Raw genomic sequence first — 25,218 nt, 5'->3', positions numbered from 1 at the left:
ACACTGGATACTAGACTGCAGACTAGTACACGGACCAGTATACAGTATATACAGTGCAGTATAGGCAATTTTATATAGGCAAATTGGCAATATAGCAGGGCCGCGTGTAACGATTGTCGAGCGGCACCATGTAGCGATTGTTGTAAAATAAATGGGTCTTATTTTTTACATTGAGGGGGCGACGCCCCCATTCGCCCCCCCGTGGCGCCGGTGTTACACCGAATTCTGCGACCGTCGAATTTTGTGACCGCAGAGGGCGCTATTTCGCAGTTTCAGTTCACAGGCACGAGCGCTTTACGAATGCTGCGTAAGCTACGCCGACGCGCTTTCTTTTCTCGTTTTGCTGCTGACCACGAGCCAAAATATGAGAGATGCGTGTATTTACATTTTATGTCGTCTGTTAACAAGAATGTTTCATTACAACATTTTTACACGTGACGACAGGAGTAAAGTCAGCCAATACATACGCCTGACAATAGCAAACTTTTCATAAGTAAGTTATGTAAGCTGCTGTCATTTGGACCTCATTCCGAATGGTAATTATACACTTCTGAATAAAATGTTTAAATATAGTCTACTAAAACGTTTTTAAAACGATCTTTTAATATTTTTTGAAGATACATTAAAGTCACAGATCCAGTTGGCAGCTGTCAGAATGGGTGACCCCTATGCCACGGTCAGTCTGTCCACTCCATTCATGAATGTTTTTCTTTGGCTAACAGGTGTAGGGATGGTAAGTCACCTGAAAACATTTGGTTGGGTTTTAACTAGTTTGTATGGGGATGGACAGCAGTCACATATTTAGACAGCAGCCGTCAGAATCGGTGACCCCTATTCCAAAGTGCACTTGTCCATTCCATTCATAATTTTTTTTTTCTGTCTAATAAGGTGAAGGGATGGTAGGTCACCAGGAAAGACATGGCTGTTTTCAAAATGATTATAGGTGGAAATTCAGTGGGGTCACATATTAAGAACTGGTGACCCCATGCCAAGGTACATCTGTCACATCTACTATGGAAACACATCACCCACTGTGACTCCACAATAGCAGAAAACAGTGATAGCAAAAACGTTTTAGTAGACTATATTTAAACATTTTATTCAGAAGTGTATAATTACCATTCGGAATGAGGTCCAAATGACAGCAGCTTACATAACTTACTTATGAAAAGTTTGCTATTGTCAGGCGTATCTATTGGCTGACTTTACTCCAGTCGTCGCGTGTAAAAATGTTGTAATGAAACATTCTTGTTAACAGACGACATAAAATGTAAATACACGCATCTCTCATATTTTGGCTCGTGGACAGCAGCAAAACGAGAAAAGAAAGCGCGTCGGCGTAGCTTACGCAGCATTCGTAAAGCGCTCGTGCCTGTGAACTGAAACGAACTGAAACTGCGAAATAGCGCCCTCTGCGGTCACAAAATTCGACGGTCGCAGAATTCGGTGTAACACCGGCCCTGCAATATAGGCAATAGGCAAATTAGTTTCAGAAACAGTCAACTACATATTGAATACTGCATACATCACTGTATACTGAACACAAGTCCCCGTAGTCAGTTTATTTTGGGATACGAAATACTGATTTGGGGGCCCAATCAGTACACAAGTATGGTATGTTAATAAAAATACTGTCTCATTACTATGGGTAGTAATTTAACTCAGAAAATATATTACACAATGTCAAATATGTAAATTACACTACAGATCAACCCAATTTCGACATTACAATTTCATGTAAACAGATGAAACCTATTATTTAGCAGCTACAATTGTTACCATAAACAACTTTCTTTATAACACTCCAAACCATAAGAATAATTTTAAAGAGAAACGTTGCATGAAACATTCTGTATCCAAAGATATATTTATTGTTACCCCTTGCTTAAAATGTTTAATTACCAAACCATAACATTACATTAGTGCCCAATTGTTTAATGAACAATTTATGCTTTTAAAATTTCCTCCATTTTCAAAGCTCTGAAAACAGTCAGGTCTTCAGTGTACTATTTTCTCATTTTCCTTTGCGTATTTTATTTTAGACTACAATTATTTCCTCTGTCAGTTTGCAACATGAGACAACTGGGTCCTCCCTGTTAATGAAGCATGTACAGTATATATCAATAATGAATTAGAATATCACACATTCAGTAGGAAACATGATTGGAAAAAAAAACATTTGCAGTGTGAACAAGAACTAAGTGTACTGCCTGCTTACAAGATCCCTATAAACAAATATGAAACTGTGAGGAACAGTGAAGCACATAGTCAAAGAACACATCAACATGAAATTGCATTGTAACAGTGTAACCCCAATATGGGACTCATTGAATTATCATCAAATGATAACAATATTTATACATTAATTTAATGTTTTGTTCAAATGCTGTCCATATTATTGAAATAATCGACATCTTAGGCACAGGTAGACACGTTACAGCATCTTCAAGAGAGAACTCAAGAAAATCACTTGGTGAGCTGAATGCAGCCACCACCCAACCAGAGTCTCAGCTGTTCTTTTCTGTATCTTTGGATTCACGAGTAGGCACGTGTGAAAGATTAGAAATGCTTTGGAAAAAAAACATTTTTTTTTTTTAGAAGTAAAGGAACAAATGAGAACCTGTATTTGAAGAAGGACCACAAGTCACTGCATTATATCTAAATAATCCTCTGCCTGCGTCTGGTCCTGGGAACTGCACTGACTGCAAGGGATCTGCTCCGAAGCTGTCTGGGCCCCAAGACGTCAGGGTTGGATAAGGCCTCTTCTATCATCACCTCCCTCTTCGACCTCTTTTTTTTCACCTTCACCAAATTGGCCTTTTTGACCTTTCCCTGCTCAGACGTAGTGTTATTTTGGACAGCACGGTCATTGTCCGGTAGAGATGAACTTGGCTTCTCCTTATTCAAGTTCTCAGGCAGTGAAGCTCTCCGCGTCCCTCTGCAGGCGCTGGAGGAGCCCGTGTCCATTCCTCCATCTTGGTCTCGCAGATCGACAGTAACATTCAGCGACAGTCTTGCAGAATGTGTGGCTTGAGGGCTTGGTAGAGGAGCCTCTCCAACACTCATGAGCTTAACACCACCATCAGTCTCGCCAAAGGACTTCAAAACAATCTTTGGCAAAGTAAATGAGCCATTCCCTGAAAAAAAAAAGCCAAACCATTCCAAAATACATATAACAAATCACATCAACACAATTTAATTGAATTTTCTCAATAGAAGACAAGAATTAGAAATGCATGTAGCAGGAAAAACTATAGAACATGAAAAATGTATTGAAGTGCCACTTCTATTAAGTGTTTCTCTAGAAATTGTTACCTGCTTGACTGAGTCCAGACGCTTTTGAATGTAGCACAGAGGGAAGGGGTACTGTGGTCATATTGGGTTTTTGCATTGTATTTGATGCTGCAGTACAGATGAGGTACAAATGAAATTGTGTGTTAGGGTCCACAAGCATTCGTGTCTCCCCTACAACACCTGTAACACTGTACATTCACATCCTGCAAAACTTCAATCTTCTCAGATTTTGGCAGCTAACTGGTTGGTTTCTCTCAAGTTTCCTCATTTAAAGTTATGTCAAATCAATGATGGTATAGATTTCAAATGGTTAGAATTATAGTCACAGAATGGAGATACATGCTCTACTGAAATGAGGTGCAATGTTTGGTAGTAGCAAGCTACTCTGTACATATAAAAAAACACCTGAAGACAAAAGTTCCACAAGTTCCTCTCTAGTGCAATAATGCTGGTCATCACCGAGGACAACAGACTGCTAGCACACACCTGCACACAGGACCTGGCAGGCACATGTCTGAACAACTACAGTGTCTCAAGAATCTGCCTTACGATAGATGTTGGTTAGAATGCTGCCTAAAGCTCACTAGGTTTGGGGACAGAACCACAGTATATAGTATAGATGAATAATTATAGTATGCACTTGAGGCCTAGCCGTCACAGACACTAACTAGCAGCCACGCACCCATGTCTTCATGCATGTCTACTGTCTTGTCTTATTGTAGTCATCTGCTCATACAACTGCACTGGAGAACAGCTCGACATCATTTCATTACCCTGTACGACCTGCATTGTCATAATGACAAAGTTGAACAAATGAACACAATTTATTTCTGCCAGATCAGAGTTTTTTTTGTTTTGTTTTTTTACACAGATTCTCTATTTAATTTCTGTTCAGACTCAAACAAGTTAGAGCAAATGTAACATATTTTTGTAAACAAAGGTGAGAAACCAAGAACCACCAAAAATGTCACAAAGCCCTACAAGATGTTAGTGAAGCATCCAAATTAGTGCTGTCAATTCCAGGTGCCGCGATTAAAAGTCCTCACCAGGATTTTGCTCAAGCTTGCTAGATTTTCTAATTAGCAATCCAGGTAAAATTAGTGGAATCAACACAATCCATGGGTTAAAGCAAGAAATTTTCATTTGACTGAAAAATTTTTCCTGGCAAAAGACAATGCCAGCAATTACTGAAAATGTAGTGTAGTTGGGACACGGCCTCTTTTGCCTAATTCTACACAATAAACACATTTATAAAGTATATTTATCTAAACAGCCTGTGTAAGGAGAGAAGAGAGAATGAACACCTGAGCAATAAATGTACATAAATGTTTATATAATGGAGTTATCTGGGGGTCCTCTTCCAGAAAATTATTTAAAGATCAAGTCAAATTTAGTGAATCCTGGTGAGAGGTATGAAGCTCTCTTGTTTTTATCAGATTCACCATCGCAAAAACATAAGCCGTAAGATTACATGCTTTAAGTAGGTATGTTACAAAAAATTAACACCACTGGATAGAGCTTTTAAATACAAACAGAACAACACCATCCATGTTAAGCCTGGTTTAAGCCTTTATACTTGACGCAGCACGAGTGGCGTGAGCAGCGCGAGGGTCCGCACGCCGAAAATGACGTAATCGCGGTGGCTCCACCCGTGCGCGAGAGCCTCGCAGTTTTGTAACTTCGCGCGCACAGCGCTTCAGTGCAGTGAACCAAGTCATGTTTGCCGGGTTCATACACCTTTATAAGGTGGAATTAAAGCACTTGTACGTCACTTTCAAGGTCCATTTCAACGCGTTCTCAACGTTAAATTTAAGTTAAATATTTATACATATACTCGAAATGACTCGAAATAATTGGCTTTTTATCACATTATTTAATGGTGGTTTATTTTCAAAACGCCCAATCTTAACGACTTCACGTTCTCTCATGTTTCGTCCTGGAATTACAAGAGGCTCGTATTTGTTAACGTAATAACTGTTTAGTCAGACAGATATTTGTTGTGAAACAAAGTAGTTACATTTTCAAGCATTTTAAAGTACTTTAGCCTAAATTCCAGCACTAATGCAACATTACAATTGGTCAGGTAAATGTTCATTCCCCTGTTTTGAGGGGTGTTTCTTTATACTACCACATATTGCTTCGGACTACACTGCAAAAAGAATGTGACGCAGCAAGTAGCCTCCGCCGTTCGCGCAGGTGTACAGAGTCGCGCGCTACGATCACGCCAGGCAGGAGGGGGGTAAAAACTTTTCTACGTAACATCCGCAAATCTGAAGGCGGAATGAACCGCAAGTCAATCAAATGACACCGCCGTCATCCATCCAGCGCTGATGAGCGCCAGTGAGAATCATATTTCGGCCACAAAACAGACAGCACGCGCGTGTGTTGTTTATTATGATTTGACGGATTTTTTCCCCAAAAAAACCAAATGACGGAAATCCGTCGTAGTGACGGAGAACTTTAACCCATGACACAATCCAGTAAGCCTGAGCAAAATCCTGGTGAGGACTTTTAATCGCGGCACCTGGAATTGACAGCACTAATCCAAATACATGTACAACATGTACACAAGTACACCATTACGTTTCTAACCTTACTAAATATTATTTATTGCACTACCAGCACTTCCAATGCAGTAATAACTTTTTTAAATGAGTTTTAACGCTTGGCTCTCCTTTAGGCTATGCTTATGTCCTTAAACATGAAAGTCATGAGAGCTTGTTCAGTGAGACATTCAGTGAGAGCCTTCAATCAGAAACCATGATACTAACCTCTGGTAGTGATCGCAATCTTCTTACTAGATTTCTGGGATCTTTTTCGTATATAATTGGTAGCTCTCCATTGTGCAAGGTGAGGTGGAAGGGGGTTGCCTTCACTATCTAAACGTCGGTGGTTTTTTTTGCTTGAAGTAACTTCCAGGTTTCTAATTTTATGCCGCTTTTTACTTTTGGAGGGATCCATCAAATTCATCATGGGCAAACCTTTTTTCTTTCCTGCTAAATTAAGAAAAGCTCAGTTAGTTTGTTATGCCTTGTGACCAGTTACGGTACTGTCCCAGTGAAATGCCTCTACCATCTGTGTCCATGAGTCTATAACTGGCCATTGTTCCTATCACTAAGCAGTGGGCAAGTCCCAGAATGCTTGCTTCAGAGTTCAGGGAGCCAGTACTGGTCCCCCAGCCAGAACTAGGTAACTAGGTAAACAGCTGCAGAACCTATCGCCATTTAAAGATCTGAACAGAACAAAAACTAGGTCATCAGTGGCTGGTCTGAGAACACATGGTCTACTCGAACAGGATCGTGTGGGCTTTAACATTTTGACATTTCAGCAAAAATACATGAGACGAATGCTGTGTTCTTCATGAAATGTACCAGTTAACTCTGCGATTCTCCTGATGTAAGATGACCGTTTCTGAAGTACTGCAATTTTCTTCTTTTTTAAAGATTGGCTTCTGTATTCCAGAGCTCTAATCATGAGTCGAGCCTGTAACAAAACCAAAACAGTTATTGTCTTTTCCCCACCCTCATTCAAACCTTATTATCTCCAATGACAACTCGTGTTTTGCTTATGGGATGTAATCTACATTGAGGTCACACCATAAGAGAGAGCATTTGAAAAAAGCATGGTGTGTCAATGTGAAATCAATCTGAAAACTGGTCAGTACTGCTGGTCTGAAATTATTTAAAAATGTGTTAATTTGTTCAATATGTTCGTATTGGGAAGTCAGTTAAAACATTTTTTTTAAGAAATAGCCATCTGTAAATATACACCAAACCAGGGCTTAATTCGAGCCGGATCCTGCCAGAACAGGATCCGGGAACTCTTTAATTTTGAAGCGTGCGTTCCGGTAACGGTCTGCCTCGATCCGGTAACATTTTATGTTGTCCGCTGTTTGCGTTCCGGCATCGTTTGATTTACAAATTAAGCACTGCACCAAACAGTACAAAACATTACAAGCAAAGGCTTTTAGAGCCTATATTGTTCATTTGCAAATGTAAAATGTGTAAACTAAATAATTCTTGGTTTGGCCATTGTGCCACTTAAAGTACATTTTGAATTACAATGAACATTCCTATGCTAATATCATTATTGCCATTATAACTGGTTTTGCAAATTTTTGGATACTTGTTGAAGTACCAAAACACAAAATACCACTGAAACACTCTTCAGTCAGGATTCCTTTTACATGGGAAGGTGGGGTAAGATGGGTATTACCAGTATTCCTCTGTGAATTTAGTCCCTTTCCCCATGTAAGGAAATTTCCTAACTGTGCACTATGGCTGTGCACTACGGCCTACTTTACAATACCCATTAGAAACAGGTTGTTTTAATCCAGCACCAACTGCCATGGCCCTCAAACATTTCCTTAATATTTCAAGGACAAAGAGTTTTTCTCCAGCACGGAGGCACTCAAGGAAGCGTTTACTAGCGTTACATACAGACTCACATTAAGTATTACATTAAATAGTCACCCCCATATCAGACATGTCCAAAAACCCATAATCTAGTCCTAATAGTACTGTAAATGGTGTCCAGCCAAGCCATAGTTAGCAAGTTACCATTAATTAAAAGCTAGATGAATCATTCTAAGTATTACAGTATTAGAATAATGTTGCCAAGTTGCCAACCTGAACGAGAATGTCATGTTTGCACATCTTGGTTAACTCCCCAACGTTCAACGCTCTCTTCAGTGAAATGAAGGACAGCTGCAGGTCATTTCGGCGAACACGCTCCTGCTCATTGTGATTTAGACGCTTTGCTAGCACACGTGCTGGCAGAATCTTCATTGTGTCAAACTGTAAAAATATAAAACAAAATATTAGATCTGCATTTCTTTTCGCATGCATCTGTAAATTATTCAGTATAAAAATGTTAAGGGGAAAAAAATAAACAAAAAGATGACATATAGTCTATGTTTTATCCAAGCGCATCTATACAGTCTCACCTGTTTTCTAAACTGAGCTGCTCTCTTTGCATTCCTGTTGTATAAAGATGATTCAGAGAAAATGGTAAAGTGTTATTAGCACATATTACAGGGGTGGGGGAAATCGCCAATATTCAGTGACCATCATAATACCGAAGTGTTCTATGCAATAACACCAATGCATTGGTTCAGTTGTGTGTCTTACTTATTGTATGGAACTTTATGTTTTATCCTGTTAATCTTTCTCTGACTGTTAATCTCTCTCTGATGTTCAATGTTAACATTGCCATCTTCACTGAAAACGTCTTCCTAGAAATTAAAAAACAATTTAGACAACTTTAGCTCGCGTTTTCAAGGTTTTGCACGGATTCGAGGTCATTATGAGGAAAATATGTTATCACGGTCAGGAGGGTGAGGATTAAATACTTTTGGAATTAAATTACTTACACTGTCCTCTGTTGTCCCACTGTCACTAGCAGATGTATATTCAGTGGAATACTCTTCATAACTGCTCAAGTCCTCATCCTCCTCACTTGAATCCTCCTCATCGGTGTCCATCTCAGAACTCAGATCCTCATCATCACATTCACTGCTCCAGTCCGTATGGTGCTCTGGTTCTGAAACTACGTTGCTTTGAACATTTTCAGCTGTTCCAGGCATCCAAGTACATTTGTTTGACTGCGTACTGAATTCATGGGGCTCCTCATTCCTCTCCGTGGGCACTGTAACAATAGTTTGATCAGAAAGCCTCTTTGGGTCCGTTTTCCTTGAGTCCACATTAGGCAGATGTTCTGTAGGTGCAACATTGGTTGCTAATGTCTGACCCTCCAATAAAAGACATGGAACATCGCCATCAATGTCTATATCATCTTCACTGTCAGTTTTGTTGGGAGAAGCAGAAACTATTGATTCAGTTTGTACTGGATTATAATCACACAATTCCTTCTTATTGCAAATTTGTGAATCATTTTCTGAGTCCAAACCTTGTCTGCTGACAGAGTGGCTGGAAATTACTGTTGTTGTTTGATCATTGTTGGACTCCTGTTTTACAGTGATGTCAGAATTACTGGAACACGAGTTGGTCTGTGGTGGGTCAACGTATTGTTCTATTTTAATGAAAACCCCAGAATTACTTTCAGGTATCTGGTCCAAATGGGTGGAAGGAGCATTTTTCTGTGTCTGATCACAATTAGGTTGAATTTTATTAATATCCGAGAAGCTTTTTTCAAAGAGAAGCCCTTGTTCACCATCAGATGGGTTAGCATCCATATCTTTCTGTATTGCTTCATTATATGGCTCAATTTTAATGAGAATTGGAGGAGCATTTTGTTGAGCCAGAATTTGTTCACTCACGTTAGGGGGAGTCAATGGCAAAGTCTGTGCTGGCTCATTAGTGAACTCATTTTTAGGAAGAATGGAGGAACTATTCGAGTTTGGCATTTGGGCACCGTTATTTGCATGTTGGAAATCATGTTCATTTACAAATAGCTCATTGTGTGTCGTTTCTTGGTCACTAGATGGGAGGCAGATTTCTACTGGTTTCCATTGGTCATTTTTTTGTTCATCATCTACTTCAGCTAGTAAACTAATATGGGAGCTTTCTGAAGTCTCAGTCCTTTCACATGAAAGTTTATACTCAAGAGGACCTTCATCACAGGCACTGGAATTAACATTACTAGCTCCTGTTGTTGCAGTGGGATTCAAATCAGTAGCTTCGGCACAAATTTGGTCTCCAAACAGAGTATCAGAATTCTTATTAACCTGTTTATTTAAATCCTCATTCTCTTCATCGGAAGTAGAGTCATCTATCCACAAAACTCGCTCTGCTCCTTTGGGTGGCCAATCATCCAAGTTCCCATGTTCTGTTTCACAATCATTATCTGCGATTATCCTCTCAGCTCCTTCTGGTACCCAGTCATAGTTCACATGAGCTGGTGCCTTACTGGAATCTACTGACTCCATGTTTGTTTCTATATCGCTCTCTTCTTTAAGACTTCCTACAGTCAGAGGATTATTTCCACGGCACAAGGCATCTCCCTTTGTTTCTAGATTAAGTGGACTAGTGCAGCTTTCTGATGCCTTGCAGCCTTGTTCAGCGTCAGGGGAGCAACTCTGTGAAATGGGTTTCTCCGTACAGTCATCACTGTGTGGCAGTTCAACTGCAAAAGGACTAGCAGAGGGAGCACCTGCAGGAATAGCTGGAGGTACAGGAAGGTGCATCCCTATTGGACATTTAATGAGAGTGAAGCCTCCAGGAAGTACCAAAGTAGAAGAAGCACTATTACAGGAATCAGGAGGTTTAACACTTTGCTCTGAACCTACACGCTTGTCCTCAACAGAAGGTGGACGTATCTGGATGGAAACGGTTCCCATTTTAGCTGGAAAACTAAGCTGTTTATTAAAGGCTGGTGTGCCACTGCCAATGTCAATGACACTAATTACAGACGGAGGTAGTACTTTAGGTGCAATGGTTGGTAAAGGCTTGGGTGATGGTTTTATAGCACGACTGGCTTTCAAAGGTTTTCGAATATTTGTAGTGTTTTTAGGCAGGCTTGTGTCAGCAGCTTTTTGTATAATTTGTGGTGTGGTACCTGTATAGTGATTTAAAACAAAGGGAAAAGGGAAATGTTTTAATAACCAAAATACACAGTTGTCACAACAAAATAATGAAGTTAACCTTCACTATGTACAGTTTTTATAATAGTCAAATTGACTGCATTTTACCAATTTGCAACAATTCAAACATAGACTAAGTAATAATTAAGTATTATTTGAAAATGCAATAAAAGCAAAAATCAAAAAAATATTATATAAAAGGTAAATAGATAATTTCTTGGTTTGTGTTTTAGCAAAAATAATTACTGGCTTCCATTGTCCCAAGAAAAAAAAAACCCAACCCCAATGTACTCTGCTTTGCAGACATGTCTGATCTTCAGACACCATATTCAGTTCTTACAGATATACTCCAGCAATAAAACCTCAAAAAACTTTTACTCAGCATTCAGAGAAGGTCAGCAAGGTTTAGTGTTCTGTCGTATACTTGGTTTTGGAGTTAGATGACACAAAAATTACATCCTGGAAATTCCCTGTAGGGGTATATGGGAGGCCACAAGAAGCTGACTGTAAAAAAACCAAGCATTTAACTATTTTTGAAACCACTTTGAATGCTGAATAAAAACTTTTTTTTTTAGGTATAATGTTGGCATAATGCTAAAGTCAGTATTATCAGACGTTTGACACAAAATGAACAAAACTACACAACATAGTTGAATGTACTGGTAAGCATCTATAATATCTGCAATGGCTTTCCTACTTTGAATTCAAAACTGAACCAGAAAGCTTCAAGATAAACAATGGTAAATTATTTCCACTTTGAAATTAAATTTGCAAATACGAACTACCCATGTTTTACCATTAATAATATTCCATAGCCTTGGAATTTGTAGAATTGTTTTGCTGAACAATTGTGTGCAACTAGCATAGATGTTAGTTTTCACCATTTGGGTGACCTTAAGATCAGAAATCATAAAACCTTCCCTAGGGTTAGGGTTCTTAAATAATTTGTGCATTTTTGTATCAGTTTGTCACAGCTCCTCTTCTGTCTTATAACTAGTTGCAAGTTAAATTACACAGGATATTTCTTTTATCCAGAATTGTTTCTTTTAGCCCAATAAATAAGCTCCTCCTCTGTTTAATGTAATTTCCTCCAAATAAAATAACGGGTGTGTTCACATACAGAGCTCAATAGGCTTAGCTGATTCAAAAAAATTGTCCAATTCAGTTATCGCAAAGATTTAAAGATGACATACAATGACGAGAGTGAAAGCGTAAAAGAACACCAACCTTCGCTGTGAGAGCAGGCCCCTTGGGGATTGGTGGGTCCTGGACTGATGGGCACCAGCTTGATCACTTGTCCATTTAAATGACAGAAGAAGTTTGAGCCAGGCATTCCTGTTATAGGCTGCAGAACCACTGGCTGCCCAGGTGGAAGGACAACACTTGGAGATGTTTCTGCTGAATGTGGAGCAGTACCTCCAGGGGATGGAAGTGGTACAAGAAGAAATTTGGAGCCATCGGGTACAACAGGTCGTTGACTACAGGCAGGAGCCAGAGGTGCCATGAGACTGTTCTCCTTCAAACATGTGATGTGGTCTAAAAGAAACATGCGCGGTCAATCCCCCTTAAGCTTCACAGTGCTCAGGTTTGCAGTAGTTAGGATACAAGCATTTCCTTTAAAAGCAAGTTATAATGCAATTACACCTTTTATAGCAGTATACATTCCTACAGATTTATTGAAGTACCATATTTCTGTTTAACATAGAGCACATAATCCTAGGAGCATAATGGAGGAGATGTCGTGATAACTGTAAAAAAAAACCATCACATTAACATTAATTTGGCACTGCAAAGTCAAATAAGCATTTTGCTGTTTTTAAACTATTTCAGAGATTCTGGGCAGTTTAGATCAAAATACTTTGTTTCAATTACGCACAAGAAACTTACCCACAAGTTTAGCAATGTCACTCAATGGACTAAGATTTGATCCAGATGTTTTAGGGACAGGGGCAGGGACAGGGGCAGGGGCAGGGGCAGGGGCAGGGACAGGGGCAGGGGCAGGGGCAGGGACAGGGGCAGGGACAGGGGCAGGGGCAGGGACAGGGGCAGGGACAGGGGCAGGGACAGGGGCAGGGGCAGGGACAGAGATAGGGGCAGGGGCAGGGGCAGGGGCAGGGGCAGGGGCAGGGACAGGGGCAGGGGCAGGTCTAACTACATCAGAAGTTGAGGGAGTTAGCTTTGGAGTGCTCATCTCTTCGGGTACAGCATCAGCCATGACATGGGCTATGGCAGAACAGGGTTTGGGCATGTCAGCTGCAACCTGAGGTTGCTCTCGAGGCTGGGGGTGGAGCCTTCCAGTGACAAAAGCTGCAAAACGATTCGCTGGATGCAAGACCCCCATTTGCCCCATCAGCAGCTTTGCTTGATTGTATATTTTGCCATTCACCTGCAACACGCACACATAAGTATGTGAGGATTTAGTTCAGTTCCACAGTTATTTTATATAATTAGTAATATTTTAAAAAGGTAAATAAAAAAAACTGATCGTAACTGACCTGAATCAGCCCAATACCAGAACTTCCAATCTTCTTCTTGTCAGCCTTGAGATACCCCGCAGAGGCAGCAGGAGGGGGCGTTTGGAACAGCGTTAGAGGCCTCTGCGCAGGCGTCTGCGCAGGCGTCTGCGCAGGCGTCTGCGCAGGCGTCTGCGCCTGCTGTTCCAGACCGACGAGGCTCTTGCTGCCACAAATAAGTTCAGCTGACACTGTGTGAAAGGTCAATTCAAATAACACTTATTTAAAAACTGTCCCTTATGCTCAAGATCGTATGTAACTGCCCAATGTCCTATAAAATGGGAATCGTTTTAGCCCAGATCTGAATGTTCTTTACGTTTCCAGCAATGCCGTTACCTTTTTCAGCTTGATCTTCACTGGCTTTTGAATCATCGGTTTCTGTTGTGTTTACTGCCGGCCGCAGGTCTTCCCCCGCCTCCGATTCCGATTCCTCAGGAAGAGAGATGCACACAGTGTAGGTGATGGTGGAGCAGCTCCCCCCTTTCTTCACTTTGGTGGACAACAGCTTCACTCTGTACATCCCCAACCAGAAGGACTCCAGGAGCTGACCGGTCCTCATACGTGTGAACAGGGCACTCAGCACAAAGTTCCGATTAGGTTCCCAGTTACACTCAGACTGGATCTCCAGCAGTTTAGTGGGCTCAGGTTCCCCTGCCTTGGCTGCAACCGTCACAGCTTCAAGGAGCTCTGCAGCCCCTGTGGTGAGGAGACAATGTTGAAGAAGTTTCACCCTCCAAACGTTAACCTTATATCTGTTATTACTGAGCAATCAATCTAGAAATTGTCTGCCTTAAAAGTGGAACCTACAACAACACATTTTATTAAATACTCCATAGGAATGGAAATCGGGATTGCATGGGAAGCAGTCTAACCAAAAACATTTTCCCAAAATCTTTAGGTATAATTTACGTCTAGCACAATTATGTACAGAAGCAATGCAATAAAGTCAAACACCGACCTGTTCTCTTTTGATTGGTGGGTGAGCCTTCAAAAGAATGATTCTGGAAGTGAGAAAGAACACCAGGTCACTCAAGAGTTCCTAAAACGCATCAATGTATTCAAAGAACTATATCCCAAAGTCATTCTACTTACATGTTTTTTAGCTGCCTGCTTCTTATTTTTGGATAGCAACATATGAAACTGAGGAGGTGGATTACTCTTGTAATCTCTTACACGAGCACATGTCATCATGCTCTCAAAATACAGGTACACAGGATCTTTGTCCTCATCGCGTATCTGTGACCAAACAGAACAACAAAAGAAGGATTACACATACTGTATCAAACTCTAAATTAGCACTCATTTCAACATGCATTCTTACCATATGCACTACCATACAATGGTCGTTCACAATCGACATTCATTTTCCCCAAAAAATAAATAAATAAATAAATAAAAAGTAACTCAAGGCATCATTCACCTGAGGATTGGGACGTGGAATACGCAAACGAGGTGGTAATTTATGACACAGCGCAGACTCGGGCACGAACAAGGGCTCCGGATCATGCTCCGCACGCCTCCTCTTCCACATGCTGCCGACACTGAGAGCAGGCGGGGGCCTGGGCTCCTTCTCTGGGTCTGTGATGGCTTTCAATGATAAACAGATCTTACATTTATTCAATACATACTACAGCAGCAAAGACCAAAATCAAGGCAGGGTTAGGTTGGTTGTTTATTTATTTAAGGACTGTAAAGACAGAGCATGTCCTTCTAAGTGCATTAGTTTTCTAGCTAATAAAAGGAGACTCACAAAAAGCCATCATTGCTTTTCTCTTGCCCTGCCGAATGCGAGGCTCTCTTGAAGGGTGGACCAGAAAGACCTTGTGTTTGAAACAGCTGCAGTCAAACATGCACTCCACCCGCCGGCAGTGAATGGGCCCTCGGATCGCCCTGTGCAAGCTACCACAGATGCAGCCCAAACGACAGAAGTCCATAGTACACGCATCTTCACTATGCTGCAGCATGCTAACCTTGGTCTTCCTCACTGATCTCTGGAAATTAATAATAATAATTAAAAAAAAAACCAAGTTCAACAAAACAATGACGATAAAAGTTAGAGCTGACTGCTACTTTCTTTACAAACAACACACCAAAAGGTAGAATCCTAGATATCTGGCCTACCTGGGATGTAACCAGTGAATTGAGGGCAAATGTTGCCCTCTTGTTGGTGATGTATGTATGGACTTTGCCCTGAAACAATGCCTCTTCCTCCAAACGCTGCAGTAAGATCTGGGCCTGGCTTTTAACGGGAACCACGGCCTGGTTTTCTCCACTGGGCTTCTCGCTCCGTCGAGGCCGGCCGCGTTTCCTCTTTCCAACTGGTGTGGATTGGGGACCAGTGGAAGCGGTGACTGGAAATGACGAGCGTGGGTGGTTTTGAAGGGAGTGCTCAAAATTATTGCGTTTACCCTTATTTCCAAGCATTTTATTTTGAGGCCCTGTTGAAAATCGCACCAAATTTCTCGCAGACCGCCTAAATGAAGACACGGGCAGGGTCTTTTTTGGAGCATTGCAGTGGGTCTTGTTGGGCAGTGCAGATCGGTTCTTAAGTACACTATCCAGAGTGACCACATAACTGCTGCTCTTAGACGGAAGCTGGTAAGAAACAGGAAGCGTAGAACTCTTGGATAACACAGCAACACGTTCAGTGATTGGGACCTCATTCCTAAGATACTCATCCAGCATGTCACTGCAGAATGCTGAACTGTTCCTCAGACCTAGTCAGAAGCAGAAATTTAAATGTAAAGCCTTTCACTCAAACAACAATTATGAACACATTGTGTTGAGTAGATCACATGTACAATGTCAAAGGAAGAATAATCCCGTACCTTCAGGTGTACTCTGTCCGGTTTTAAATTTGTCTCTCCAGCCTTTTATCTTGGTGGGGTCATTCGTTTTGCCAGTCCGAGACACAAAAGAACCAGCTGCATCTACACAAGAACCAGGAACCATTGAGATTCTGAAATCTGCATAAACTACAGTTTTGTGATACTAATGTAGGGCTGGGAAACTGATCAAAAAATATATCGAAACTGACTTTCAGTATCTGTATATCGCCCAGTACTATTGTAATGCCTTATGCCCTTAATACATTATGACCCATCAAAAATGTTGTCATGAAAACCACTTTGTTTATTTTAATCTCACCACAAGGTGATGTCAGGCATTTGGAGGTCACTTCATCCAGGCCGTTGTAAACAGGTGGGGGTAGCGGTAAACACACACCAAGATACTGCAAATCTACGCCCACCAACGGATCCAGGAGGCCCAATTTCATGCCAACTGTAGATGTAAATGTATTAAATATACTTCATTCTTTAGAACACCAGTACATCTACAGAGCAGAGACAAGGCCCACACCTTTGCTACAAACCTTCTTGTAGGACTGGGTGAATAACCTGTCTGTGCTTCTGCTGTGTCAGGTGAAGAAGTAAACTGCTCTGCAGTTTCAGAAGTCTCTCTTCCACAGAAACACCAACATCTGGGGTAACAAAAGAAACACCAGCATTTTTTTCTTTTGTGCATTTTAGAACATGAGCTCAGATGTTACCATAATAACAAACCAACATAACGCTCCATTTTAAAGTCACACATACATTTTCCTTTCCCATCCTATCTGGCTCTACTCACACAGAAATGTGGCTAACAGGCAATAGCAAAAAACGTATTAAAACTTCATGTTACTAAAAGTACTGAAATGTCACAAAATGATATTACATTACAGATATGTATCTTTTGCCACAGATAAATGAGTCACAGAGTTGCAAACGGCTATGCAAATATCCTATTAGCATATATGCAAAAAGTGCAAAAAATATATAACCATTCAATTAGGCTTGTTGAGTGTTGTGTATGTCATAAAACCATATTAGAAATAAATTCATTAGATTTACAGTTGTATATATCCAAGGATAGATTTGCACAATTTTGATAAATCTTTGATTTGCATAGAATAATTTTAAAAGGTTATGGCAACATCCATAACATTTGTCTGAAATAGAAAGAGGGCAGAAAAACACTTGACAACATACCTGCAGTTTCATGATTATCTAATTGGTTCTCATCTTGAGACTGTGGATGTAGAGATATTTCCACATGCTCCACGTTCTGATCTTGAGACTGTGGATGAAGAGATGTTTCCACATGCTCCACGTTCTGATCTTGAGACTGTGGATGAAGAGATGTTTCCACATGCTCCACGTTCTGATCTTGAGACTGTGGATGAAGAGATGTTTCCACATGCTCCACGTTCTGATCTTGAGACTGTGGATGTAGAGATGTTTCCACATGCTCAATGTTCTGAACTTGCACATTTAAGGCTTCCTTCGGACAGACAAAACGTCCGCTCAAAATATATACATATAAAATAATAAGAATAGTAGCAGTAGAAGTATACACTATATATAGATTACAAACAAGTATCTTTACATGGGTCACATTTAAGAAAGATTAAGCAAGGCATTTATGGGACACAAGAACAAGGTGTTTTCAGGAGTACACAGGCATTATCATACCTCTGCAGCAAAAGACACAAACAGCATTCCTTCCACATCTTCAAGGTCGGGCTGCAAGGAAACCTCAGGGTATGTCACAGCAGGGGGAGGGGCTTGTGAACACCTGACTGCTGACCTCCATGCCGCCTTTGGTTTCCTGCCCCTCCGATAACGCCTGCGCATAAAAGGTGGCCGTGTGCCGCGCTTGACACCTCGACCGCTGTTAAGGGATCGCAGTTCGGGAGGAGAAACAGCAGCAGTTTTCAGCTTCACCTGCTCCTGGTACCGAGGGACCTCAACAGCCATGGACGACTCGGTAGGCGACACGCCATGTGCACAGCTTATTTGAGATCCAACTGTATCCTTAGGGGCAAATTTTAAACTTTCAGCAATGATGACAGAAGAAACAGGTCCATCAGCAGCTTGTGGGGGTTGTGCTAAGGAGACCGTTTCAACAACCAAAGGAGCTACATTCTCATGCATTGCTCGCTCCATCGGGTGGCGCTTGACTACTTCCTTGCCTCTGCTATTCATCACATCCTCTTTGCGTAAAGCAACACTATTCGTGCATCTTGAAGCATTCCTTATTTTTGTTAAGATCCCCTCTTCACCTTTAGTTGACAGTGATTCTGGATAAGAACATTTCATGCTGCAATAGAAAACGTGAGAAAAATATTCACATTTCAAAAGGAAACATAAACAAACACACCGATACAATAATTAAACTATTTTAGACTTACATTTCTAATACTTCCAAAAATAGATTTATTTGCTTTAGTCATTGGACATTCCAGAGTACAGTGGAACTGTAGCAAACAGCAAACTGCTAATTAACATAGATCACAGAGATAATATACACTGATCATATTAACTCTGTATAGCAGCTGAGTTATAGGACAAATAAAAGAAGAATTAAGATACAAGTTCCACACATTCCAGAGTCAGAAAGTGCTGTAATAAATAAAAAAAGGGGGGGAGAGTGAAAAAAATCAGGATACTAAATACCTGAAGTCTTCAACACAAGGTGAAGCTCCGTTCTTCAATGTGTTCATTTGTCTTTGGTCACTGGAGGCTCTATTCACACCCAGAACGGCAGAATGTGAGCGTGGACCACCGGGAGAGCAGAGCCTGAGTTTGTCTTGAAGTAAACGAATGCTCTGGCCGTCTTCTCTAAAGGCCATTGCAAAAGGGTTACAGTCGATTTTCAGCTGGGTGATCTGCGGATTTTGATAGCTCGTGACTGCGTAGAACGCCGTTTTAGGGAAAGTGAATGTCTTAACATCATGGCTGTCGAGTGAACAGGCCTCTTCTAAGCCTGAATCAGCAGGAACAATGTGAAGTCGCGACTGGTAGTGGTGCATTGGTTGCAAAATCAGACAGCCCTCTTGGTCCATGGGGTTATTGGTTAATTTCACCTTGTAAAAGGACACAGGGCTCTCCATCCACTGTCTACCCAGGGCAGGGGACTCTGGGTGAACACACATCCGAACAAGCACATCTGGCTCCCCCAACGCAGCGGACTCCCATGCTTTTCCATTCCATTTGTGAGTGAAATTATCTAAAGGCATGAGATCCATAATCAGGTGGTACTTTCGTTCAGGATCCAAACCACTCAGCTTAAAACGACAGCAGGGAAACATGCGTCTGCCTTGTGTCGTGAGGATCATCTCTGTGCCCAAGCTGTGAAACCGACTCCAAACGGAATCATTCTCCAGACTGGCTGTGATGTTACTTCCTGTGCAACTACTCGCTGTAGAGCTTTTAGTTGACGGTGCAGGAAACATAGCAGCCAGTTGGTCCATCTCTGTGGTCAATGAAACAACAGCCTGATTTTTGCTAGACCCGTCAGTTTTGCCTGGCTTTAGAATACCAGACACTGAGTGTCGAATAGAAGCTACACAGGCCTTTTCATCAGCAAGTTTTGTCCTTTGCCAAATGACTGCATTGCCATCATCTTCCATGCTGTATGCAATCTTAAGGGATAGATCCAATTCAGGAAAAATACCCTTACCCTAGTTGCAATCTTTGTTCTTTAAGCATCCTAAGGGTATATAAAAAAAGAAGGTTATTCATCACCTTGGAAGTCACCTTTAAGTGAAGAGAAAAGCCTGAACTAAATTACAGTCAGACAATTCCACTAAATAAATTAAGAGCTCACAAACAGTCCAGCCCTACCACAATATCATAACCAAATACAACTGCATTTTACATTTACGGCATTTAGCAGCCAGTCATGCCACATCATTCAAAAAAAATTATTTGTTAAATATGAATGCTCAGCCACACAAGCTAGTGCCAATGCACCAAAACCTCATTTGCAAAATGAATGTTTTAGACTTCAGGAATGGTGAACTCCTTACCCAAATGTAAGTGTGACTGCCAACAATCTCCCAGTGACTGTACTGAAACCTAATCAATTAATAAATAGCTGCCATGCAAAATGTGTTAAACCTCTACTTTAGATCTATCCTCTACATACTCATATTAAATATACTAGAGAAATAGACTTGTTTATCTGACAAAATTTTACCTTCACTGAATGAAAACGTATGAAACAAGAGTACTGAGGTATAATCTTGGGCATAGAATACAGAGTATGTTCTATTCAAAAAGAATGTTTTACCAATATTTAAGTTCAACGTCTACTTGCGGCAAACGTATTCAGTTTAATCAAACTGTAGAATACTGCATCAGTGTTGTATTAAATGTGTGTATCCTAGATTTTTTTATCAAATATTTATTTAAAATCAAGAGAAAATGTTTTGTCCACAAAAAAGTTGTAACTTTATTGGTTTTTATATAAATCATATATTTAATTGTGACTTCAGATTATGATGGAAATGATCTTTCAAGTTACCAACTAAAGGAACGATCTTAACCACGCCTAAAGAGCAGAGTATCGTTAACGTTACCAACAAAGGCAACAATCTTAACCACGCCTACAGAGCAGAGTATCGTTAGTTAAGATGGCAACAATCTTAACCACGCCCACAAAGCAGAGTATCGTTAGTTAACGTTACCAACGAAGGCAACAATCTTAACCACACCTACAGAGCATCGTTAGTTAACGTTACCAACGAAGGCAACAATCTTAACCACACCTACAGAGCATCGTTAGTTAACGTTACCAACGAAGGCAACAATCTTAACCACGCCCACAAAGCAGAGTATCGTTAACGTTACCAACAAAGGCAACAATCTTAACCACGCCTACAGAGCATCGTATCGTTAGTTAACGTTACCAACGAAGGCAACAATCTTAACCACACCTACAAAGCAGAGTATCGTTAGTTAACGTTACCAACGATGGCAACAATCTTAACCACGCCTACAGAGCAGAGTATCGTTAGTTAACGTTACCAGATGGCAACAATCTTAACCACGCCCACAAAGCAGAGTATCGTTAAGTTACCAACGAAGGCAACAATCTTAACCACGCCTACAGAGCAGAGTATCGTTAGTTAACCAACGAAGGCAACGATCTTAACCACGCCCACAAAGCAGAGAATCGTTAGTTAACGTTACCAAAGGCAACGATCATAACCACGCCTACAAAGAGCATCGTTAACTTTACCAACGAAGTCTTCCGGAAAGCTTACACAATTTAAATACAACCGAAAGCTTCCCGTAATACACGATAAATCAATCTCAAAAGAACACACATCAGTGTTTAAACAAGATATATCGATTTTTTTAACGTTAGATAGCAAGAACATAAACAAACCTAGATATAGTAGTTGGCTACTAATAAGTATGTATATTAAAGTTACGTACTTATTAAGCCCACGCGTACAGCCTAACTTTAGACATTAGCTACCTAGCTACCTATTTCTAGCTAACGACTGTACAGTAAACTTAGTCGACGATCCTTAGAACGGGTTAATGCAAAACATTAAGACAAGTGAAAACTCGTTACACAAAAAAATAATGCTTAATAATTATGGTTGGTATTTTTCAGACACGAGCACTCTTCTCTAAAATAACTAGTTATTTTAGTCGCCATGTTACGCGCTAGCAGGTCAGCTGCGAACAAACCGAAGCTAGCTAGCTAACTCTCCCCGAAGCTAACGTTAAGTGATCTTCTCAAAAGTCATAGTTTAAGTAAATTCGCGGTCTAATAATACGCGAATCGCTTGTGCTCCGGTGAATCGTCCCAAAGCGCCACTTTCAGAGACGCCGCCACAGCGCGGAACATCGCCAGAGTTTTGCAAGTAAACTGCACAAAGATCAACAACTTCGACGAGGAACACGAACTCACCAATGGAGCACGAGCGCTTTAGCTCGCGGCTACTGCGCGCGACTGGAGAGGAAAAAAAACCCCGAGAGGCGCGTGCACCCCGTCCACGATGGCGCGTGTTGTCCACACGGACGTGACCGGTAGCGGGACTGTCCTCGGTCCACTTCTGAATTCACGTGCCAGTTGCAAACCTCACGAGGAAACGCCTGCCTGACGACGCGCGTGCCGGCTGTTGCCTACGTGCCTTTTGTCGAGGGTTTCGAGTTGAGCTCGAGCAGATTGCTCCTCGCGCCTTTGATTTCTGGTTCGGTCGGTCGCGCGGGGCACCAGCGCTTTCAGGTCAGCTGTAGCACGCGGGGCTGCGAGAGTGTGACGTAGGGGCTACCATGGCGGCGCGCGACCGCGCAGGCTCCCCGAAACGGAGAGGGGTTTCTGCATTTATCGATTACTTATTGAATTGCAATTTAATCAATGCAGGGTACCTATATAAGAGCGGCACATTTAACGATGGCACAAGCTACCCCTAATAAACTGTACACAGGTTGCAAGTTAATCGTAATACCATTTTATTTAATATTTGTATTCATGTCTCTAAGTACCGTGGTCATCATGAGCCTGAAATCTCTATTTGAGATATTTCCATGATCACACTGCATTATCGATATCTTAACCATACCATCCATATCTTAAACAGCCCATTACATAACTGAAGTTAGATTTTAGGCACCACAGCTAAAACAGCGCACACGTATCTGGTGTGTTCAGAATGGTGAAATGACAATAACATGTTGCTACTTGATCATTGTAAACTATTGATATTTACATTCAGCTATTCACGTATTTGATGCATCTAGTACGCTAAATGTAACTCAGCCTTCGCCAACATGTAGGCTATAAAATAAACTCATCAAAGTCCATGCACAACTGTATGGGTACATGCTGGAGGCTAAGCTAACGTTAGCCTCTTTTGTGCGGCAAATAAAGGCAAAATAAATAGGCCCGAACTCAAGAATAAGGCTGCCCATTTGTTTACTCAATTTTTTAACCACGGACATCGATCAAATCATGAACATACACCCGTTATTGGCTTCCACTGATTCTTGGGCAGTGTGAATTCTCGTAGCCCTGGTTTAGTTCGGGTTGGCATGGTATGGAGAGTAAACAGTGGTAAGTGAAGAAGTAAAGATGATCGAAAGCAACCTAGAACAAGGAATTGCGAACTTTCCTAAAAATGACTGGCTGCATGTGGAAAATTACTACACAGTAGGCTACGCAGTATAAACGGTCATTTTTGAGTTTGACCATCTTTCCTTTGAGCCAAGAGCTAAATGTCCTTTAGTATAAGCCTTTTTGTCTGCATACATTTATCTACAGCACTCCCTTCTCTAACATTTAAAGAATAGCACGTTAGGTCACATTCAGGATTTGCAATAATAACCCCCTCCCCTCCATGAGGTCACACTTCAAGGATAAGACAACACGTCGTTTTGCTGTTAATGATTTCATCATTTTTAACAGTTTAATCAGTAAGTTGTCTTTGTACATGTCTCTTACATTACTGGAGTCACTCTAACATGCCGACGTGCTGCTCCTCCACCTAATTGGAAAATGTAGGCAATAGGATTTCCTCAAAATGAAAACCTAAATTTAAATATGCAAATTAACATTTAAACTTTGCTCAGGTATAGCCTGTTCTTTTTCACAAGCCCCAGTGTGCCATAGTATTATCATCACTTGCAGCACTGCTACTGAAAACTGAGGGAAACGGCTAAATTTCAGTCTCCCCAAGACATACCTCAGATGTGTGATACTTATCTGGGGTCTCGGTTAATTCCACTGATGTCAATCATCTGTTTAGTGCTGAATAAAGAATGCAAATCCTTATGGAAAAAATTAAATTTCCTTTCTTAAGATGACAAAGCTCCAAGGCATCAATTACATGAATCCCAAGCCTCTAGGTCCTTCAGCCTTTTCTCAGCCCCCAATTAACCAGTGAGCAGCCAGTAAGAGTTTGTTTCCTGACATCAGAGATTCTCTGATTCACTCAGGCAGAAAAATGAATGGGGCAGACAAAAGAACTAATTGCAGTGAATCATACTGGAGCAGCAGGGTGAAGATTGGCAGTGACTTTGCAACTCAAGCATTTTGTGCAGGGACTGATGGAGCAGCTCGTCTTTGGAATTCTGGTGTTGAGGATCATTGTTTCTGTCATTGGTGTAGTCGGAAATACAATCTTGATCATTTCAATCCTCCGTCTGACACGGCTGAAGACATTTGAAGTCTTTCTGCTTGGAATTGCTGCTTCTAACCTCGAGGTGATTATAACTGTGGACATCTATGACATCATTGTTCTTAACTCTGCACACACCATCAGTACTTGGTCCTGCAGTACATTGAAGTTCATGACCATCTCTGGAGATGTTGCCAGCATCTTTTTCACTGTGCTTATTGGGATTTATCGCTATCAGAAGCTGCACAATGCTGCCATTCGAGTGATTACACCCATCTTCATGGACAGCATGGCATTTGCCATCGGGCTCAGTGCAGGGTGTTTTGTGATATCTCTGCTCATATGTGTGCCCACTTACATGGTAAAACCAGATTTGAGCATGAACAACTTCACTACTGCAGACTGCCCGCCAGATTTTTTTCAGTGTCCAAAGGGCTTATGTCTAACTTTCAGTTTTTTTTACAAGCACCTATTTATTGTGTTCTGTTATATTTTGCCCCTCCTCATTGTCACATGGACAAGTTTCCAAATGATCAAGATTTTAACAGTCCAGCAAAAAGTTGTGGAGGCACATCAGAGTTCAGAGCCAGCAAACACTGCACACCATCATCATGAGCACACCGAAGTGTTGCATCGTAGTACCCACGGCATCCTAGCTGCAATGGCCACCTTCCAGATGGACTGCATTTTGTTTCTGATTCTTCACCTAAGGTTTAGCCCTTATGAGTTTCCTGCTTGGTCAGAGTTGGAGTTCTTCATTGCAATATTTTATGCAGCTGTCATACCCTATATCTATGGTATGGGACATAACTTCTTCTCTTTTAACCATATCAAAAGCCACTGTTTACATTTAAATGAGGTTAAGGATACACCTGACATACATCTTCATTAGATCTTTAGTTAATACAGAA

General features: G+C 41.1%; 2 protein-coding genes across 8 annotated transcripts; one reads left to right on the top strand and one right to left on the bottom strand.

Annotated features, from left to right (window-relative positions):
- Positions 1 to 1,848: 1,848 nt before the first annotated feature.
- On the bottom strand, positions 1,849 to 23,171 carry mgab (MAX dimerization protein MGA b). Of its 7 annotated transcripts, XM_077016781.1 has the most exons (25): positions 22,099 to 22,429; positions 18,846 to 19,881; positions 17,862 to 18,489; positions 17,379 to 17,670; positions 16,721 to 16,828; positions 16,495 to 16,629; positions 16,176 to 16,277; positions 15,469 to 16,064; positions 15,098 to 15,338; positions 14,768 to 14,934; positions 14,440 to 14,583; positions 14,306 to 14,348; positions 13,684 to 14,043; positions 13,476 to 13,538; positions 13,330 to 13,439; positions 12,722 to 13,220; positions 12,062 to 12,370; positions 8,666 to 10,809; positions 8,424 to 8,527; positions 8,240 to 8,273; positions 7,923 to 8,090; positions 6,666 to 6,777; positions 6,066 to 6,290; positions 3,316 to 3,402; positions 1,849 to 3,137 (listed from the first exon to the last, which is right to left on the bottom strand). In XM_077016781.1, the coding sequence occupies exons 2-25, from the start codon at positions 19,799 to 19,801 to the stop codon at positions 2,659 to 2,661; spliced, it is 8,106 nt and encodes a 2,701-aa protein (XP_076872896.1). In that variant the 5' UTR covers positions 19,802 to 19,881; positions 22,099 to 22,429; the 3' UTR covers positions 1,849 to 2,658. The 7 variants fall into 7 exon arrangements, with proteins under 7 accessions (XP_076872896.1, XP_076872894.1, XP_076872892.1 ...); XM_077016779.1 differs by lacking the exon at positions 22,099 to 22,429 and adding an exon at positions 23,153 to 23,171 and having other exon boundaries at positions 13,330 to 13,538; XM_077016777.1 differs by having other exon boundaries at positions 13,330 to 13,538.
- A 1,065-nt stretch (positions 23,172 to 24,236) lies between these two features.
- On the top strand, positions 24,237 to 25,199 carry ora6 (olfactory receptor class A related 6). Its single transcript, XM_077018213.1, has one exon. It carries the CDS (start codon positions 24,237 to 24,239, stop codon positions 25,197 to 25,199), a length of 963 nt encoding a protein of 320 aa, XP_076874328.1.
- Positions 25,200 to 25,218: the final 19 nt, after the last annotated feature.

This window comes from Brachyhypopomus gauderio, chromosome 9 (assembly GCF_052324685.1).
Source record: "Brachyhypopomus gauderio isolate BG-103 chromosome 9, BGAUD_0.2, whole genome shotgun sequence".
Taxonomy (NCBI): Eukaryota; Metazoa; Chordata; class Actinopteri; order Gymnotiformes; family Hypopomidae; genus Brachyhypopomus; species Brachyhypopomus gauderio.
This window is presented reverse-complemented; position numbering and strand designations above follow the sequence as displayed.